This window comes from Oncorhynchus gorbuscha, linkage group LG16 (genome assembly GCF_021184085.1).
Source record: "Oncorhynchus gorbuscha isolate QuinsamMale2020 ecotype Even-year linkage group LG16, OgorEven_v1.0, whole genome shotgun sequence".
Classification (NCBI taxonomy): domain Eukaryota; kingdom Metazoa; phylum Chordata; class Actinopteri; order Salmoniformes; family Salmonidae; genus Oncorhynchus; species Oncorhynchus gorbuscha.
In genome coordinates this window covers 26746298-26768744 of record NC_060188.1, presented here as the reverse complement: position 1 = coordinate 26768744, position 22447 = coordinate 26746298, and the positions used below count along the sequence as shown (strand labels likewise).

The 22447-nt window shown below is 46.6% G+C and overlaps 1 protein-coding gene across 1 annotated transcript in view; it reads left to right on the top strand.

Annotated features, from left to right (window-relative positions):
- The first annotated feature begins 1440 nt into the window (after positions 1–1440).
- The window catches only part of LOC123998716 (rho-related GTP-binding protein RhoN-like), a 51339-nt gene continuing 30332 nt past the window's right edge, over positions 1441–22447 (top strand). Inside the window, exons 1-2 of the mRNA XM_046303812.1 lie at positions 1441–1773; positions 2327–2414. Of these exons, the coding sequence (XP_046159768.1) occupies positions 1672–1773; positions 2327–2414 (190 nt within the window). The 5' untranslated portion in view covers positions 1441–1671. The remainder of the gene's footprint in view (positions 1774–2326; positions 2415–22447) is intronic.

The following is a 22447-nucleotide window of genomic DNA, read 5'->3' as shown; positions in this document are numbered from 1 at the left end:
GTTGTTTGTGACCAGTCCAAGCAGGGGAAGAAAAACATTGTTTTTTTGTAACATACTTCATTACAATTTTTGGGAAGGAAAGCTATTTCACTCATATTGTTTCTAATTATAAGTTGTATTTCATAGAACTATGGAATACTGGGAAAGTTACTTTCAGACATTGCCACCACTGGATCAGAGAGAGACTGTGCTCTGTGTCCACCTGCTGCGCAGAAGAAGCACTGCACAGCTCATTGCGTTTAACTCTGGTTTAAATATATGACTTGTGTCATAGAGTGGAGTTAGTCATGGACAGGAGGGAAGGGAAGCTCACACAGCCATGTAATGGTACTCTCTCTACCTAATCTCTGATTAACTGCATGCTGAGAAAGTTGAAGTAAATAAGATATGTATTGGTGGAATTCAGTAATGCCTATGCTTCTACAAGTTACATGTAGTCTGTATCATACAAGGGAAACCCTATTTCTGCAAATATATTATATATTACTTATGAATCATTTAGGACCATTGAAACCCCCAAAACAATATATTCTTGGTTCAATAATCTTTCGGGAAGATGCAGACACTGGTGGTAGGCTAATGCTGATGGCTCAGCGTGGGTTTCTTTTCCTATAGCTAAAATACCACTCCTCACCAAAGGGAGGCAGTAAAAGCCTGTAGAAAAAAAGTATGTAACAACTAGTTTGTAACCTCACTGAATTGTAAACCGGTCTGCCTCAGGTGGCATTTATATCTCACTTGAAACAACAACAGTGCGTGAAACATGGACGTTTCAGCCGAAGAGCTTCCAAATGGATAGGGAAGTGATCCATTGATAAGACAGGGTTGGGCTGAGTGGGTTAAGACTTCCTTCCACAACATGATGCTTCAAGATACAGTGATAACTGATACTTATTACCAGTGGCTTGTTCTCTGTCCTCTGGCGATCTACTAAAACTCCGGTCACAAGGGGGACACGATCCATCACACCATACACGCTTCATCCCCCCATGGTTGTAGCCTACCTCTCCAATGCATAATACAAAAATACTTTCCTTTTCATTTGTTTTGAGAATGCATAAGACACTCCCACTTAACATTAAAATATACGTTAGACCTATAAATCACGTATAAAGGGGTTTATACCCCGTTTATAAACTGTTCCGGTATTAGTCTAGTTTTACAGTTTATAACTATGTAATAAACAGTCAGTACATTCGTTGAAATGTGTATCTCAACACAATCCTCAAAGCTATAAATAAAAGTCAAGAGATGTAGCCCAATTATAATATGTGCGCCACTGCGCCACTGTTAGACAGACAAGTAAAGAGACAAGCTATCAAACAAGTAAATGAGCACATCGACACGAGGACCAACTCGCTGTCGTTGGGAGCGTGTATGGGCAAGGCGTGGCCAATTAACGAGTTTGGAGGGGAGGGGGGGGGGTCTGCGTGCTGCTGCTGAGTGCTGCTGTTGCGGGCAAGGTGGGTGTAAACAGGCATTGAGAGGATAGCTGGTGTAACCGTGGGAACCGAGGGCTGCACGGGGTGGACAGGGGAGGACACGTAGGGCGCGCCACAATCGGGGCATGTACCTGCTGGGTTTTTCTTGAGTTCCAGTCTCACCTTATATCCACATCGGATGGTGAATGAAACCGATCCGCGTCCAGAACAGACACACTGACAGACAAAGATGGAAAGTCAAGGCAGCCGCTGTAAGATCGTGGTGGTCGGAGATACGCAATGTGGTAAAACTGCGCTCCTACATGTTTTTGCGAAGGACTGCTATCCCGTGGTAAGTGTCCTGATATATATATATATAGGCTATGAAGTCTTGCGTTATGTCAACACTTGAAAACAGGCAACTGGATCATTTAAGAGTGGCGTGTGTACTGTAGGTCATCGCGGTTGGGAATGAAGCAAAAAATAAATGTCAAGACGGACACCGAAACCAAATAGAACAACCAGAGCGTATTTATTCTAATATTTTAACCCCAATGTCTTGATTTAAATTATGAGCCAGAGGTGTACACGCACCTGCGTTAGATGTCTGAGAGAGAGAGAGAGACGGAAACTGAAAGACAGGGAAATAATGTGCATCTTTAAATATAAAATGGTCATTATTATTAGTGATTAAAGAATACAGACTCATATAATGTATTTCGGAGTGTATTCGATTTCCCATTGTCGTTAATATGGTATCGGGGTGTTATTAGCAACTAGACCTATATTGTTTTAATATAGCCTATATATTTGTATGATACATTACATGTACGTAGTTGAACGTCTAACCTACGTTACGCCTATGCTATTAGTGCTTTACTAATCAAGATGCACCCCTTTTCCAGAACTATGTCCCCACCGTTTTTGAAAACTACACGGCCAGTTTTGAAATCGAAAAACAGAGGATTGAGTTGAACATGTGGGACACGTCAGGTAAGACTATTTCTGCTCTCTGCATCTATCTCCTAAAGGCTGATGACAAATCAATCCCTCTGGCTGCTCAGCTTGGCAGTGATGACAGTCCATGTCTGCAACCGTGGGAGGGCTGCTTCAATCATTTTGGGTTTTTCAAGCAGCCACCCCTCTCTGCTGAATTGCTTTGACCATGTCGACTGACTGACTGGCGTACTTTTGCTTGAGGCAACTGCTATTTATGATTGTTTCCCTTGCTGAAAATCTCCAGTGCCACAGCCCTTTCTCTCAGCGCTGCACTCTGTTTACATTCCCCTCTCTGCGGAGCGCTGCGTGTGGCCGGGCTGTTCCCATGCTCTGTCCAGTGGCCAGAAGACTGCTGGGGGGTCAGGGAGGGGCAGGAGCAGGGGCTGAAGCTGTATGGCCGGCCGGCCGACTGACTGGCCCACAGAAATGATCTCAACCCATCCATTCTGTTTCAGTTGTGTTTGACTGTGGTTACAGTTGCACTAGCTCTCAATCCACTCCTATCAGTGCCAAATGGCTGCAAATAGTGTTTCTCTGGACGTTAACGGACCTTGTCGATAATGGGTCAGCCAGTGTTTGGTTCCAGCTATGGACCCTCTATCTGAGGGGTTTAGAATACAACTTGGGTTTGCCCCATTGACACCACATCTCCAGACTTGAGAGGGGGTGATTGTGGCCCATCTGTGTGGAATGCCATGCTCTAGTTTCAGCTCTCAGCCCAGGGCCTTCAGGCTGAAGCTGTAAGTGCAGCTTAGAGATCCACTGTCTGCTCAAAACAGTATCTGAAACATCTCTGACTGGCTGACTGAGTGACTGAGAAGCCTGGGTATGTAATTGAACCCCCCGGGAGAATCCCCGTCTATTGCCATAAACATTCCTAAACCTAAAAACATCCTCGCAACCGATGATGATGATGGGGGTATTGCCATTTTTACACGGTCATAGAGCTGAGAGTGTTTTCTTTTGAGGGGATTTTCTATGTGTGGGAGGGACCTGGTGTTGACCCTGAGAGTAAATCTACTTGAGTCTGTCAGTGAGGGCTGTAGAAGTCTCTGTGGCTGGGAGGAAGGAATCAGTGGGTCAGAAGTATTCATTATCTCCTCCATAGCTTTGGACCGGGGGGGGGGGGCTTCTGTAATGGTAGCAGGGTTGTGCTTCTGTCTGTCCATATCTAACCCCTTGATGATGACTGAAAATGGGTGATTAGTCTTTTATCTTCAGTAAAGAGACAATAACCCCCCCCTCTCTCTTTACTCCATCCTCTCTCTTTACTCCATCTACCAACATGACAACACCCACCCAGCCTACCAGCCTCAAGCAAGTTACACTCAAGAGTATGTGTGCCCACATGCCTGCCTATTTACTCCTTGGTTCGTATCAAACACAGATGCTCATGTTTTCACTCCAGATGTAAATGAGTTAACGGATGTTCTCCTATGGTAAAAACACTCAAACATTTCAATAAAGAGAGAAAGGTCAGGTTTCTGCCTCTGACTTCCTGCCCTTCTTTTTCCCATACTTTTAATTCCACCCTTCTCATCACCCCCTCTTCTGCCCTCTCACTCTTCCTCCCTCCTCTCCCGTGCGCTGGCAGCAGCAGGGTATTGCCAGGGACCATGTGTCTTTTCCACTCCGTTTTGCCTGGCTGCATGGCCACTGTCTGGACCCACTATGTAATTACTGTGAAGAAGCTTTTCATATGCAGTCGACCCCTCGCTGGCGGCCACAACTTACTCGTGTGTAGCACAGGACCAGGGTCTGTAGAACGCCTCCTGTAATCTAGAACCAGTGGTAGAGAAAGTACCCAATTGTCATACTTCCGTAAACAATAAGCCTACCTTCATAGACAATGACTCAAGTAAAAGTGAAAGTCACTCAGTAAAATACTACTGGAGTAAAAGTCTTAAAATGATTTTGTTTTAAATATACTTAAGTATCAAAAGTAAATGTAATTGCTAAAGGTACATTATTTTCTTTAGGAATGTAGTGCAGTTAATGTAGAAGTTGTCAAAAATATAAATAGTAAAGCAAAGTACAGATACCCCCCAAAAATACTTAAGTAATACTTTCAAGTATTTTTACTGAAGTACTTTACACCACTGTCTATAACCACCCAACAGCAACTCTGTATAACAATGTACCAGGATCAGCTCAGTTGGTTTCACTCTATCTGCCATCCACCTAGTTAGTGTCGGGTAAGATGGAGAGTGCATTAGTAATAACATATCAGTTGAACACAAGAGACTCCCCGTGGTCTCCGAATATCACTGATTCACTCATTATTGATGAGTCCTTGAGGTGTGTTCTGTTTCAGGAGCTGGAGTGAGTCTAGCCTCCTCATTTACACTTTTACAGCCTCTGTGGTCTGATAGGTCTCAGTGGGTTTGGTAGGACGTGCATTGCCATTAATAAGGTCACGGTGCCTATTGTTTTAGTGTGTCAGTAGACCATTGATTAGTTTAGCCTCGGTGATCTGTTGTTCTCCAGACCAGCAGGGTTTCTAGTAATCACAGGATGGAAGAAAACAGAGGTGAGGTTGATCTAATTAGGGTCATGACTGTGTCTAGGTACTGTGTGTGTGTGTGTGTGTGTGTGAGAGTGTGTGTGTGTGTGTGAGAGTTTGTGTGTGAGAGTGTGTGTGTGAGAGTGAGAGAGTGTGTGTGTGTGTGTGTGTGTGTGTGTGTGTGTGTGTGTGTGTGTGTGTGTGTGTGTGTGTGTGTGTGTGTGTGTGTGTGTGTGTGTGTGTGTGTGTGTGTGTGTGTGTGTGTGTGTGTGTGTGTGTGTGTGAACCGGTGTCTTCGTGAATAGGATGGTTAATTTAAATAGGCATAAACAGAAACAGGGCCATTATGGCTGTCCAGAACCAGAGGGAAACTGGCAGCTGCTTTGTATTCCCCCTGCATTACGCCACAGACCATCTGGAGGATTAAGTCAATTAGAAACTGATTGAGTGGAATGCAAATGAGAATGTTTGTCTGTGTTTGTGTGTGTGTGTGTATGTATTGTGGGAGAGGGCATAGTCTGTGTACGCATGTCTGTTTATCTGTCTTTGGCATCTGTGTATTTGTGTATCTAAATAGCAGTATCGAAGACTTTTATATAAAAAGCCAGCGATGACTGAAAAACCATTGCTCCTTGAGTTCAAATGTCACCATTCCTAACCCCATTCCGAGCTGTGATTGGCCAAGCTAACTGACACTGGGTCACAATAGGTCTGTGCACCAATCAGTGACCAGTACTGGGTGCTCACGGTCACGGGTTATGATGCTCGTCAGCCAGTCTGAGTATTCATCCAGCCAATACTGTCATGCCCCCTGTACTGTGTCTCTTCCCAGTGTGGTGGTGCTGCACCATGGGAACTACAGTCCCACACCACAGTCACATCTCTGTTTATGCTCTCTGATGGACTACGCCTGATTCCTTGTCTGTTGCGGGTCAGATAATATTATTTCTAATTTCATTAGTGGCATTAGGCAATGTCAAACACCTCTCCAAAGAATTATCCACTTGCCTACTTGACCCTCCACATGTATTATAATGATTATTTTACAACACACAACAGGTGTTTCTGTAATTAGTGGGGTGATATATTTTTGATTTGAGCGATAATGACAAATAGCTTCAAACACCTTGCATCACACACACAGACACACACACACACACACACACACACACACACACACACACACACACACACACACACACACACACACACACACACACACACACACACACACACACACACACACACACACACACACACACACACAGACATACTCACAGACACACACACACACACACACACACACACACACACACACACACACACACACACACACACACACACACACACACACACACACACACACACACACACACACACACACACACACACACACACACACACAGACACAACACAGACATTCACAGACACACACACAGACACAGACACACACACACACAGACACAGACACACACAGACACAGACACACACAGACACAGACACACAGACATACTCACAGACACACACACACACACACACACACACACACACACACACACACACACACACACACACACACACACACACACACACACACACACACACACACACACACACACACACACACACACACACACACACACACACACACACACACACACACACACACACACACACACACACAGACATACTCACAGACACACACACAGACACAGACACACACACACACAGACACAGACACACACACACACACACACACACACACACACACACACACACACACACACACACACACACACACACACACACACACACACACACACACACACACACACACACACACACACACACACACACACACACACACTCCCATCACAGTCACAGTGACGTTTTAACGTTTCTTGTGACTATGTTTTTAGCTTAAAGCCACATTCTCAGTGCAGTGGACCATTAGGGCATCAAGAGCCCTGTATAAACAAGCTTAGTTCACAGGGCCTTCCCTGCCCTAACCCTTTCCACTTGATTCATCTATAATAGCAACTGCATGAGCTACAAACCAAAACAGAGATGAAATAAAACCAACAGCCCCGTCTCCTGTGGCTGGCTGTAGCTGGAGGTCCTTCAGCAGAAACATGAAAAGAGCAGCTCGCCTGGGTTGCCATGTTGATTTACAGTTCTAGACAGAGATGACTGGGGAAGATGACCTCAATGAGGTACTGCATCAGTCAGCCTTTAGTTTGCTCTTCCTCGTCGTGCTGTGATGCTACCCTCATACGTTTTCGTCTTCTCCTTTAACTTCCCCCCCAAAGTTAAATCTTTATTGTCAGTATCCTGAATATCCTATTAGCTGCTGTTGACTAACTCACACATCTGCACTAGTCTACACTTCATGCTAGTCTCCTGACCTGCCTGGGGGTAGAACTGCCGAAACTTAAACCTGTTTTTATGATGATTAGCACGTAGCAGGCACACCCGCCGGTTAGGTACAGCCAGGGAGTGTACTGTGTGTCTGTATGTCTGTCTGTGTGTGTGTGTGTTTGTCTGTGTTTCTGTGTGTCTGTGTGTGTGTTTGTCTGTGTGTCTGTGTGTCTGTGTGTGTGTTTGTCTGTGTGTCTGTGTGTGTTTGTCTGTGGAAATGAGTGCTATGACCCTTGTTGACTCCCAGAGAAATTATTTTCATGAGAAAGGTGTTTAGGACGCGCACGGAGTTACATTTCAGATGAACTACCCCCCCCCTCGCCCCAATTTATCTGTTTGAAACGGCTCTATGATGATTTCCTCCCCCATTACTTTGCCATTGGAATGTCAAACGCTGCATTATGTCTGTTTTAGAACGAGTGTGTCAGTGAAGCACCATTATGGAGAACAGGTGTATTCCTAATATAATAGGGAAAGTGTTGCCCAATAGCCAGACTATATTTAGGACATGAAAAGGTACATCAGGACTACTTAACCCTAACATGTCATCAGAGCACTTCAAACGGAAGTAGTTAGGGGAACACATTGTAAAAGATTCACCCTTAACGCCACCTACGCTTAGTTCTGTGGTCTGAAGAACACTGCCTTTTATTGTTATACATATCTTATTCAACACATTGTAAAATGGTACGTCTCTTTATGTTTCAACATTCATAAAACAACCCAAAACACCAAAGACCATCTCTAATAGTGTTGTATAACGCAAACTACCAAATGACCAACGGATGGTGCATCTGAACAGGAGCTGAACTTAAAAGCTAAACGTGCTACTGCCGGGTCTGTGCATACAGACGGACGGACGGACGGATGGACGGGCGGACGGGCGGGCAGGCGGACAGAAGGACAGAAGGACAGACAGACAGACAGGCGGACAGACAGGCGGGCGGGCGGGCAGGCGGACAGAAGGACAGACAGACAGACAGACAGGCGGGCAGGCGGACAGAAGGACAGACAGACAGTGTTGGAATGCATGTGGAGCTATTTCTGGACAGGGGGTGGTGATCCGGCTCTCCGCTGAGCCTCTGGCGGGGGTCGGCTCTGTGGGGGGGTTTCATTCCGGCCCCTCCCTGTCCTCCCTTGCAGCTCCCCGTCCCTGGCTCCTATTTTGGAGTACCTCATATCCACTGGAGAAGAGCCTCCACAGTGCTGCATCTCTCTTTTACATATAGACTAGAAGTAATAGCTGTGTTTGTGGTAGTGTTGCAAAAATTCTGGAAACCAAAATACAGATTTTTCCGATATCCCGGTTGGAGGATTGATAGATTTCCTGCTTATTCCATACGGATTCCAGGAATAATCCAACTGGGATTTCGGGAACACCTGTGAATTTTGGGAACGTTATTGGAATTTTGCACCCTAACATGTGGTGACTGTGGATGTACAGCATGTGGACATGTACAGTAGATATCCTATTCATAGATACCGTAGCCACCTCACCGCACACTGTTCCACTGAGTGTCTGTGACAGTGTAGCCACCCAGAGGTCCAGGCTGCAGGGCTTTATGTCTACCCAGTCAGAGTGGCCCCTGGCTGTGTACATGTCTCTGACTCTCCCCCTAGAGCCTTGGGGTTCTCTTGGTCTGAGTCACTAACACTGTTACGCTCTGACTTCAGCCAGAGAGACAACAGGACCCTGGACAATTGAAAGAGGGAAACGAGGAAGAAAACATGAAGGAAAGAAGTGTCACGATTGTCGTATGGAGTGGACCAAAGCGCAGCGTGGTTAGAATACATTCTTCTTTATTTAATGAAGAACACGAAGAACACTTAAACAAAAACAACAAGACGACCTCTATATAAACACTTTGCTAATGTGCAACATAACATAGACAATAACCCACAAAATACCCAAAGCAGATGGCTGCCTAAATATGGTTCCCAATCAGAGACAACGATAAACACCTGCCTCTAATTGAGAACCAATCTAGGCAACGATAGACCTACATAAACACCTAGATGGAAACAATCCCATAAATCTACACAACCCCTAGACAGTACAAACACCCTAGATGAGACAAAAACACACATACCACCCTCGTCACACCCTGACCTAACCAAAATATATAAAGAAAACAAAGAATACTCAGGTCAGGGCGTGACAAGAAGAGAAAGACAATAGTCTGACATGGCCAGTTTCACGACCAAATTAGTTTTTTTTTTAAATGAACCACGTCCCTTCTCTCTCTTTGTCTCTCTCTTTGTCTCTCTCTTTGTCTCTCTCTTTGTCTCTCTCTTTGTCTCTCTCTTTGTCTCTCTCTTTGTCTCTCTCTTTGTCTCTCTCTTTCTCTCTCTCTCTCTCTCTCTCTCTCTCTCTCTCTCTCTCTCTCTCTCTCTCTCTCTCTCTCTCTCTCTCTCTCATTAGTTTTTACAGCTCTGTTCTGACCTGGAGTCAGCGACAGTGTGTAGGAGAGGAAAGGAAAGGAAAGGAAAGGAGGAGAGGAGCTATGAGAGGGCCAGTCAGCCTCACTGACAGGAACACACAGCCTATAATTAAACACACAGAATATCCAATTTAAGTCTAACGCACTCGCTCAGACATACACACGCACGCACGCACGCACTCACTCACTCACAAACACACAGATGTGACTATGCAAACACACAAACAAACACACACGCCCGCATACATACTTTTTTGAAAGATCTAAAAACACAAAGGAACCACGCATACGGTACACCCAAGGTCATGCTCCTCTCTGGGCTTTTTATGTGCCATGTCCTTTTGAGTGGTATACTACACAGCCCCATGGTGAGCCCACTGCCCACCTGCCCCGGTTCCTCTCCCTGTTCCTCTGCCCTCTCACTATCGCCCAGCTCCTTATCTAGACACATAGTGGCTTTTGGGGGATTCCATTCAGACACTATCTCTAATGACATCCTCCCCTCTGATCCCTCTGCTATCTGATGATCTCTGATGATCTCTGTATGACCGTCTGACCTTGGTCACAGACAGACAAAGGTCATACGATACGTCTCTGTCTGTACTGCCTCTCTTAAATATGACTGTAGGCTCACGGGGAGATGCTAGACACTGAGGCTGAACATACAATCTGCTAAACATATGTCTTTTTGATTGAACCTTCAGTTTGACAGTGACTGCAATGTATACATCAATAATACACATCATTATACTGTACACATCAATAATACACATCAATATACTGTACACATCAATAATACACATCATTATACTGTATACATCAATAATACACATCATTATAATGTACACATCAATAATACACATCAATATACTGTATACATCAATAATACACATCATTATACTGTACACATCAATAATACACATCATTATACTGTACACATCAATAATACACATCAATATACTGTACACATCAATAATACACATCAATATACTGTACACATCAATAATACACATCAATATACTGTATACATCAATAATACACATCATTATACTGTACACATCAATAATACACATCATTATACTGTATACATCAATAATACACATCATTATACTGTACACATCAATAATACACATCAATATACTGTACACATCAATAATACACATCAATATACTGTACACATCAATAATACACATCATTATACTGTACACATCAATAATAGGCTTTAGGCTGGGTTTCTGTACAGCACTTTGAGATATCAGCTGATGTACGAAGGGCTATATAAATAAATTTGATTTGATTTGAAATTTGATTTGAATACACATCATTATACTGTACACATCAATAATACACATCAATATACTATACACATCAATAATACACATCATTATACTGTACACATCAATAATACACATCAATATACTGTACACATCAATAATACACATCAATATCTTGTACACGTCAATATCCTGTACATATCAATATACTGTACACATCAATATACTATACACATCACTATACTGGATACATCAATAATACACATCATTATACTGTACACATCAATATACTGTACATGTCAATATCCTGTACATATCAATATACTGTATACATCAATAATACACATCATTATACTGTACACATCAATAATACACATCATTATACTGTACACATCAATAATACACATCAATACACTGTACACATCGATATACACATCAATATACTATATACATCAGTATACTGTATACATCAATAATACACATTATACTGTACACATCAATATACTGTATACATCAATATACACGTCAATATATTGTACACATCAATATACACATCAGTATACTGTATACTTCAATAATACACATTATACTGTACACATCAATATACTGTATACATCGATATACACATCAATAATACACAACAATATAATGTATACATCAATAATACACATCAATCTACTGTACACATCAATATACTGTATACATCAATAATACACATCAATATACTGTATACATCAATAATACACATCAATCTACTGTACACATCAATATACTGTATACATCAATAATACACATCAATATACTATACACATCTGTACACTGTATACATCAATAATACATATCATTATACTGTACACATCTGTACACTGTATACATCAATAATACATATCATTATACTGTACACATCAATAATACACATCAATATACTGTATACATCAGTAATACACATCAATATTCACCTCAATCAGACTTTAGAATTGTCCTAGAAGCACCAATTCATTCAATTTTAGAAAGCCTTGATTCTTTTAGAGAGCCTTGATTCTTTTAGAGAGCCTTGATTCTTGAGAGCCTTCCACAAGTCAGGTGCAAAAAAACTGGGGTGGTGCTTGCTTGGCTCAGGGCACAATGAGGCTGGGAAGCAGCTGGGACTGACTGAAGGGGGATTGGAGTGGGGGGGATGGAGAGAATGCTCTCAGAGCTAAGAGAGGATAGTGTTTCGTGGCTGTGAATAGTGGGAGAAGGGACAGAAGAAGGAGAGGTATACATCTAGATCTGGGACCACCCCTCTGAGCCCAGCCCTCTGGGACCACAGCCCAGCCCTCTGGGACCACCCCTCTGAGCCCAGCCCTCTGGGACCACCCCTCTGGGTCCAACCCTCTGGGACCTCCCCTCTGGGTCCAACCCTCTGGGACCACCCCTCTGAGTCCAGCCCTCTGGGACCTCCCTTCTGAGCCCAGCCCTCTGGGACCATCCCTCTGGGTTCAACCCTCTGGGACCACCCCTCTGAGCCCAACCCTCTGGGACCACCCCTCTGGGTCCAACCCTCTGGGACCACCCCTCTGGGTCCAACCCTCTGGGTCCACCCCTCTGGGTTCAACCCTCTGGGACCTCCCCTCTGAGCCCATCCCTTTGGGACCACCCCTCTGAGTCCAGCCCTCTGGGACCACCCCTCTGAGCCCAGCCCTCTGGGACCACCCCTCTGAGCCCAGCCCTCTGGGACCTCCCCTCTGAGCCCAGCCCTTTGGGACCACCCCTCTGAGTCCAGCCCTCTGGGACCACCCCTCTGGATCCAACCCTCTGGGACCACCCCTCTGAGCCCAACCCTCTGGGACCACCCCTCTGAGCCCAACCCTCTGGGACCACCCCTCTGGGTCCAACCCTCTGGGACCACCCCTCTGAGTCCAGCCCTCTGGGACCACCCCTCTGGGTCCAACTCTCTGGGACCACCCCTCTGGGTCCAACGTCTGGGATCACCCCTCTGGGTCCAACCCTCTGGGACCACCCCTCTGAGCCCAGCCCTTTGGGACCACCCCTCTGGGTCCAACCCTCTGGGACCACCCCTCTGAGCCCAGCCCTCTGGGACATCCCTTCTGAGCCCAGCCCTCTGGGACCACCCCTCTGGGTCCAACCCTCTGGGACCACCCCTCTGGGTTCAACCCTCTGGGACCTCCCCTCTGAGCCCAGCCCTCTGGGACCTCCCCTCTGAGCCCAGCCCTCTGGGACCACCCCTCTGAGCCCAGCCCTCTGCGACCACCCCTCTGAGCCCAGCCCTCTGAGACCTCCCCTCTGAGCCCAGCCCTTTGGGACCACCCCTCTGAGCCCAGCCCTCTGGGACCACCCCTCTGGATCCAACCCTCTGGGACCACCCCTCTGAGCCCAACCCTCTGGGACCACCCCTCTGGGTCCAACCCTCTGGGACCACCCCTCTGGGCCCAGCCCTCTGGGACCACCCCTCTGAGCCCAGCCCTCTGGGACCATCCCTCTGGGTTCAACCCTCTGGGACCTCCCCTCTGAGCCCAGCCCTTTGGGACCACCCCTCTGAGACGTTCACTTACTCACACATACACTGACTGTTTACAAACTGTACTTCACACACGCACTCTATCTCTTTCACAGACACTCACACACATTATTTAGACATTTGCCAGCCAAGAATAAACAGCCAAAGACACAGGCCTATACACAGGACGTTTATTCTAAGCCTGCCTCTATAACTTGTTGGTCTTCAGTGACCCACAGTAATGTGATCCTCTGCATGATCCTTTGACTCCAGTGCCACAGTGGAGCGTTGTTGATCCCAAATGGAGTCAACTAAAGGGCATTCAGTAACAGTATGGGCTGAAACTAGGATTAGTCTGTTGCTTCTACACCTGCATTGCTTGCTGTTTGGGTATTTAGGCTGGGTTTCTGTACAGCACTTTGTGACATCTCCTGATGTAAGAAGGGCTTCATAAATACATTTGATTGATTGATTTGGAGTTTCTGAGTGTCATCCGATTTTCTCAGACTTTCCTGAAACACTTGTTCGTCATCCTCCGCCAGCAGTGAAGGAGTGTTGATCTCCCAGGGTGGCAGGATGTAGCTCCCACAGGGAACTCTGGGACACGGAGTTTCCGGGCCTGTCCCTCCGGGCGGCAAGAGTAGCGGCGGCATAACTTGCCGTGGCTACAGCTTTGATCGCGGCACTGAACAGCACGGTGACTGGCCCTCGCCCTCACCACCGCTTGGCTACCACCACCTCCACCGGATGAAACCCTCTCTCAGTGTACCTGTCTCTTACCCCCAGGGTCCCCTAACCCGCATCCTCTCCCACTTCCCTTCCACAGCCCCCATCATTTATGGATGACTTTATTTAAAAACAGGATCAGATGCTCTCTCTCTCTCTCTCTCTCTCTCTCTCTCTCTCTCTCTCTCTCTCTCTCTCTCTCTCTCTCTCTCTCTCTCTCTCGCTCTCTCTCTCTCTCTCTCGCTCTCTCTCTCTCTCTCTCTCTCTCTCTCTCTCTCTCTCTCTCTCTCTCTCTCTCTCTCTCTCTCTCTCTCTCTCTCTCTCTCTCTCTCTCTCTCTCTCTCTCTCGCTCTCTCTCTCTCTCTCTCTCTCTCTCTCTCTCTCTCTCTCTCTCTCTCTCTCTCTCTCTCTCTCTCTCTCTCTCTCTCTCTCTCTCTCTCTCTCTCTCTCTCTCTCTCTCTCTCTCTCTCTCGCTCTCTCTCTCTCTCTCTCTCTCGCTCTCTCTCTCTCTCTCTCTCTCTCTCTCTCTCTCTCTCTCTCTCTCTCTCTCTCTCTCTCTCTCTCTCTCTCTCTCTCTCTCTCTCTCTCTCTCTCTCTCTCTCTCTCTCTCTCTCTCTCTCTCTCTCTCTCTCTCTCTCTCTCGCTCTCTCTCTCTCTCTCTCTCTCTCTCTCTCTCTCTCTCTCTCTCTCTCTCTCTCTCTCTCTCTCTCTCTCTCTCGCTCTCTCTCTCTCTCTCTCTCTCTCTCGCTCTCTCTCTCTCTCTCTCTCTCTCTCTCTCTCTCTCTCTCTCTCTCTCTCTCTCTCTCTCTCTCTCTCTCTCTCTCTCTCTCTCTCTCTCTCTCTCTCTCTCTCTCTCTCTCTCTCTCTCTCTCTCTCTCTCTCTCTCTCTCTCTCTCTCTCTCTCTCTCTCTCTCTCTCTCTCTCTCTCTCTCTCTCTCTCTCTCTCTCTCTCTCTCTCTCTCTCTCTCTCTCTCTCTCTCTCTCTCTCTCTCTCTCTCTCTCTCTCTCTCTCTCTCGCTCTCTCTCTCTCTCTCTCTCTCGCTCTCTCTCTCTCTCGCTCTCTCTCTCGCTCTCTCTCTCTCTCTCTCTCTCTCTCTCTCTCTCTCTCTCTCTCTCTCTCTCTCTCTCTCTCTCTCTCTCTCTCTCTCTCTCTCTCTCGCTCTCTCTCTTTCTCTGCTGTCTTTGGCGGGAGTGGAAGTGTACTCAAAGGAGAGAGGGAAATTGTGCCCATCATCTCCACTCGAGCCCTCCCTAGGGACCCTACAGAGTGGGCCGAAGATAGATAGGGCTATGATAGGGATACGCTTGGATGGGGGGGGAGAATAGACGTGGAGAGGATGTCCGTTTCCTCTCACAAGCTGTCTTTTATATGACCGTGATAGATGTCTGAACATTCCTATTTCAATTCCTATTTAATATCCAACAGACAGCCGTGGACGGAAATAACCCACTCTTAGTAGTATTCCAACACTCTGATGAATTTCCCTCAGCCCGGGAAAGAAAGAGATGGAAAAGAGATGACTCTCAAAGGATGTGATGCACTGTGTTTTTCAGGGGAAAGGGAATCTAAGGAGGTGGATTTTTGATTGTGTGTGAGAGAGAGAAGAGAGCGGGGCCTCTTCAGAGATGAACCCATTAGGCCCCGGTAATCAGGGAGTTACGGGCCGGCTGTCTGTGAAGCTACCGAACACTGGCCACCACCATGCCTGCACTCTGCAGTATACCTCCCTCCTCCATCCCTCCGTGCTTTAGCCGTGTCTCAGCGGTGGACGGTTCTGAGGTGCTGCGAAGGACCAGGGAGGGGGCGGCCTGCCTTTACAACCTGTCTCCCCGGGCCCTTTGTCAAATCGGATCAACACATAATCTCTTCAGGGAGTGAAACCAGATATTCCCAGGTCTTCTCAATTCCAAAATACCCCCCCCCCCCCTTTCCCTCTCCTCCCTTCCCTGTGGACCCTACTCTGCTTTGACATGCCCAGAGCAACAACAGAGAAGTGATCTCAAGACGTGATGTGAAGCTGGGTGTTGGAAAGGGGATGTTAGAGTCAGCGTGGTTGGCGTTATGAGGCCTAAGTGGTGGTGGGGAAACGCACAGCCTTTTGTTCTCCTGGCTGTCTTTCAATGCCCCTTGTCTGTTCGAATGGTGTTATTTGGTGTAACTGCTTCGTAGTGACTCATCGTTCCTCATCATTCCTCGTGTGAGGGAGGCTCTGCTTGAGCAAACCCAGACAAAGCGTGTTTATTTAAAAAATGTTTTGATTTATTTCACCTTTATTTAACCAGGTAGGCCAGTTTAGAACAAGTTCTCCTTTACAACTGCGACCTGGCCAAGATAAAGCAAAGCAGTGTGACAAAAACAACAACACAGAGTTACACATAAACAAACGTACAGGCATTTAACACAAAAGAAAAGAAAATTTGAAAAATCTATGTACAGTGTATGCAAATGTAGAAGGGTAGGGAGGTAGGCAATAAATAGGCCATAGCGGTGAAAATAATTACAATTTAGCATTAATACTGGAGTGACACTGGGGTGCAAAAGAGCAAGAGGATAAGTAACAATATGGGGATGAGGTAGTTGGGTGTGCTATTTACAGATTGGCTGTGTACAGGTACTGTGATCATCGGTAAGCTGCTCTGACAGCTGATGCTTAAAGTTAGTGAGGGAGATATAAGACCCCAGCTTCAGAGATTTTTGCAATTCGTTCCAGTCATTGGCAGCAGAGAACTGGAAGGAAAGGCGGCCAAAGGAAGTGTTGGCTTTGGGGATGACCAGTGCAATGTACTTTCTGGAGCGCATGCTACGGGTGGGTGTTGCTATGGTGACCAGTGAGCTGAGATAAGGCGGGGCTTTACCTAGCAAAGACTTATAGATGACCTGGAGCCAGTGGGTTTGGTGATGGATATGTAGTGAGGGCCAGCCAACGAGAGCATACAGGTCGCAGTGGCGGGTAGCTTTGGGATAAAACGGATGGCACTGTGATAGACTACATCCAGTTTGCTGAGTAGAGTGTTAGGAACTATTTTTATTTTGTAAATGACATCAGACAATACAAGCACACCTTCCCAGACCACAGACTGGGGAGGTGTGCTTGTATTGTACATAGACAATCAATCATGGATGCATATTCTGTCTAACAAAGACCTGGACCTAATAAAGCCTTAAGTACTGTATGGCAAACAGAACTCAAATAATTGGTTACATCATAAACAAGGAATACACATTAGTTCATTGGGAAACATTGGTTCCTCAGTTGGACACTAACTGGGGAGGAAAGACAGAGAGAGAGAGAGAGATGGGAGAAGTGAGAGAAAAACAGCAATAGAAGGAAGAAGATTGAAGGTTTCCGCCAGGGAGAATCATGTCATATACAGAGAGCCATAGTGATGCAGAGAGCCATAGTGATACAGAGAGCCATAGTGCGACAGAGAGCCATAGTGATACAGAGAGCCATAGTGAGACAGAGAGCCATAGTGAGACAGAGAGCCATAGTGAGACAGAGAGCCATAGTGATACAGAGAGCCATAGTGATACAGAGAGCCATAGTGAGACAGAGAGCCATAGTGAGACAGAGAGCCATAGTGCGACAGAGAGCCATAGTGAGACAGAGAGCCATAGTGATACAGAGAGCCATAGTGCGACAGAGAGCCATAGTGAGACAGAGAGCCATAGTGATACAGAGAGCCATAGTGCGACAGAGAGCCATAGTGATGCAGAGAGCCATAGTGAGACAGAGAGCCATAGTGATGCAGAGAGCCATAGTGATGCAGAGAGCCATAGTGATACAGAGAGCCATATTGAGACAGAGAGCCATAGTGAGACAGAGAGCCATAGTGATACAGAGAGCCATAGTGAGACAGAGAGCCATAGTGAGACAGAGAGCCATAGTGCGACAGAGAGCCATAGTGATACAGAGAGCCAGTGAGTGAGAGCCATAGTGAGACAGAGAGCCATAGTGAGACAGAGAGCCATAGTGAGACAGAGAGCCATAGTGAGACAGAGAGCCATAGTGAGACAGAGAGCCATAGTGAGACAGAGAGCCATAGTGAGACAGAGAGCCATAGTGAGACAGAGAGCCATAGTGATACAGAGAGCCATAGTGAGACAGAGAGCCATAGTGATACAGAGAGCCATAGTGATGCAGAGAGCCATAGTGATGCAGAGAGCCATAGTGCGACAGAGAGCCATAGTGATACAGAGAGCCATAGTGAGACAGAGAGCCATAGTGATACAGAGAGCCATAGTGCGACAGAGAGCCATAGTGATGCAGAGAGCCATAGTGCGACAGAGAGCCATAGTGATACAGAGAGCCATAGTGAGACAGAGAGCCATAGTGATACAGAGAGCCATAGTGAGACAGAGAGCCATAGTGATACAGAGAGCCATAGTGATGCAGAGAGCCATAGTGATGCAGAGAGCCATAGTGCGACAGAGAGCCATAGTGATACAGAGAGCCATAGTGAGACAGAGAGCCATAGTGATACAGAGAGCCATAGTGCGACAGAGAGCCATAGTGATGCAGAGAGCCATAGTGCGACAGAGAGCCATAGTGATACAGAGAGCCATAGTGAGACAGAGAGCCATAGTGCGACAGAGAGCCATAGTGTTACAGAGAGCCATAGTGATACAGAGAGCCATAGTGATGCAGAGAGCCATAGTGAGACAGAGAGCCACAGTGAGACAGAGAGCCATAGTGATACAGAGAGCCATAGTGATACAGAGAGCCATAGTGATACAGAGAGCCATAGTGAGACAGAGAGCCATAGTGAGACAGAGAGCCATAGTGATACGGAGAGCCATAGTGATACAGAGAGCCATAGTGATACAGAGAGCCATAGTGCGACAGAGAGCCATAGTGAGACAGAGAGCCATAGTGCGACAGAGAGCCATAGTGATACAGAGAGCCATAGTGATACAGAGAGCCATAGTGAGACAGAGAGCCATAGTGAGACAGAGAGCCATAGTGATACAGAGAGCCATAGTGATACAGAGAGCCATAGTGATACAGAGAGCCATAGTGAGACAGAGAGCCATAGTGAGACAGAGAGCCATAGTGATACAGAGAGCCATAGTGATACAGAGAGCCATAGTGATACAGAGAGCCATAGTGCGACAGAGAGCCATAGTGAGACAGAGAGCCATAGTGCGACAGAGAGCCATAGTGATACAGAGAGCCATAGTGATGCAGAGAGCCATAGTGCGACAGAGAGCCATAGTGATACAGAGAGCCATAGTGTTACAGAGAGCCATAGTGATGCAGAGAGCCATAGTGCGACAGAGAGCCATAGTGAGACAGAGAGCCATAGTGTTACAGAGAGCCATAGTGATGCAGAGAGCCATAGTGCGACAGAGAGCCATAGTGAGACAGAGAGCCATAGTGATGCAGAGAGCTATAGTGAGACAGAGAGCCATAGTGAGACAGAGAGCCATAGTGAGACAGAGAGCCATAGTGATACAGAGAGCCATAGTGATACAGAGAGCCATAGTGATACAGAGAGCCATAGTGCGACAGAGAGCCATAGTGAGACAGAGAGCCATAGTGATACAGAGAGCCATAGTGAGACAGAGAGCCATAGTGAGACAGAGAGCCATAGTGATGCAGAGAGCCATAGTGATGCAGAGAGCCATAGTGATGCAGAGAGCCATAGTGATGCAGAGAGCCATAGTGATGCAGAGAGCCATAGTGATGCAGAGAGCCATAGTGCTGCAAAGAGCCATAGTGATGCAGAGAGCCATAGTGATGCAGAGAGCCATAGTGATGCAGAGAGCCATAGTGATGCAGAGAGCCATAGTGATGCAGAGAGCCATAGTGATGCAGAGAGCCATAGTGCTGCAGAGAGCCATAGTGATACAGAGAGCCATAGTGAGACAGAGAGCCATAGTGAGACAGAGAGCCATAGTGAGACAGAGAGCCATAGTGATACAGAGAGCCATAGTGAGACAGAGAGCCATAGTGAGACAGAGAGCTATAGTGAGACAGAGAGCCATAGTGATACAGAGAGCCATAGTGAGACAGAGAGCCATAGTGAGACAGAGAGCCATAGTGAGACAGAGAGCCATAGTGATGCAGAGAGCCATAGTGATACAGAGAGCCATAGTGAGACAGAGAGCCATAGTGATGCAGAGAGCCATAGTGAGACAGAGAGCCATAGTGATACAGAGAGCCATAGTGAGACAGAGAGCCATAGTGATGCAGAGAGCCATAGTGAGACAGAGAGCCATAGTGAGACAGAGAGCCATAGTGATGCAGAGAGCCATAGTGAGACAGAGAGCCATAGTGATACAGAGAGCCATAGTGATGCAGAGAGCCATAGTGATGCAGAGAGCCATAGTGATGCAGAGAGCCATAGTGATACAAGGATAGTGGGAGAGAGTGATAGAAAGCAACACAGCTTGACTTAGTCTCTATAGAGACAGAAAAAAACATTAACACACACACATATATATATATATATATATATATATATATATATATATATATATATATATATATATATATATATATATATATATATATATATATATATATATATAGAGAGAGAGATCAAACAGCAGGAGATGAAATGCAGAGAGGGAGGAGAGGAGGGATGAAAAGAGAGAGAAAGAGGAGTCTCCATCACCATATCCCCAGAGGCCCAGAGAAGACAGACAGTAATCCAGCTCTCGGCTGGCGGCCACGTCCCCCTCTGTCCCCAACCTGCTCTGTCAGCGGACAGCCCTGCTTTTGAACCTGCAAGTGGGAGAGACACAGGCATTAACTCCACTACAGTGGGGCTTTGAGTCAGATCCTTGCACCGGGGCTTAGCCATCACCCTTCAAAGGCTCTATTTCCGCCAGAGAGAGAAAGAGGGAGAGAGAGAGGGAGCCAGCATAGCTTTGATCAATATCCTTGGCAAGGGGACCACAGACTGGGGAGGTTAATGGCCATTTAACCCTCTGTCCACTGTCCCACCTGCACTTTAGAGCCTTTGACAACCTGACGTTGCACACCGTGTTTCAGACCACCAGATTCTTTATTGGTGTGTGTGTGTACGGGGTGTGTGTGTGTGTGTACGGGGTGTGTGTGTCGAACTGGGAAAAGTGCAAACACCCACTGTGCTCAAACCTTAGAACTAATGGAGGGGAAACAGACCAAGCCAGCAGAATGCTTTGTAGGACATGATGAAAGGATGTTGTTTCTAGATGCACTATATAATGTCTTGGGTTGGCATCTAGTAGCCTGCAGTACAAGCCCTCTCTAAAGGTGTCCGGTCTGGCAAGACATAATGCTTTCCTCTCTCTGTAAGCAAGGTTTTTCGAGCATGAGGTTGCTTGAGTGGAAGGCTATAGGCCCCCCCCACTCCACTGGGCATCTGCAGTGAAAGCTCTAATGTCCAAGAGCCCAAATCCCCCTCTCTTTCCTCTCCTCTTCCCCCCTCCCCGTCTCCTCTTGGTTACCTCTTTGCCATCCATGCATCAGCTCCTTGTGGATGCACTCCGTCCTCGCTCTCCTTTCCCGTCTCCATTGTTCCCCTGCTCTCTCGCTCCCTCCGTCTCTTACCTCCTTTCGGGGGCAGCACAAAGAAGCCATTTGCGTCGCTGCAGGTTGCTATGCTACACAGTCAGCACAACTTGAAATGTTTTGCTGCACTTTGAAGGTGGTATTAAAGGGGAAAACAGCTGCGGGTGTTGGAGAGAAAGAGAGAAAGAGAGAAAGAGAGAGTGGTATGTGTGAGCACATTTTTATTTTTAGTGTTTGTGTTTATACTGTTTCTATGGACCCAGCACAGTATGCATCAGTCACTGTATTAGAAAAGTGGGCGTCTGTGTGTGTGTGTGTGTGTGTGTGTGTGTGTGTGTGTGTGTGTGTGTGTGTGTGTGTGTGTGTGTGTGTGTGTGTGTGTGTGTGTGTGTGTGTGTGTGTGTGTGTGTGTGTGTGTGTGTGTGTGTGTGTGTGTGTGTGTGTGTGTGTGTGTGTGTGTGTGGTCTAATCAGCCTGTGTTTGTTGCTTTGGACTCCATGCTCTCTGTGTTTGTTGCTGAGCACTCCATGCTCTCTGTGTGTGTTGCTGTGGACTCCCTGCTCTCTGTGTTTGTTGCTGTGGACTCCATGCTCTCTGTGTTTGTTGCTGTGGACTCCATGCTCTCTGTGTTTGTTGCTGTGGACTCCATGCTCTCTGTGTTTG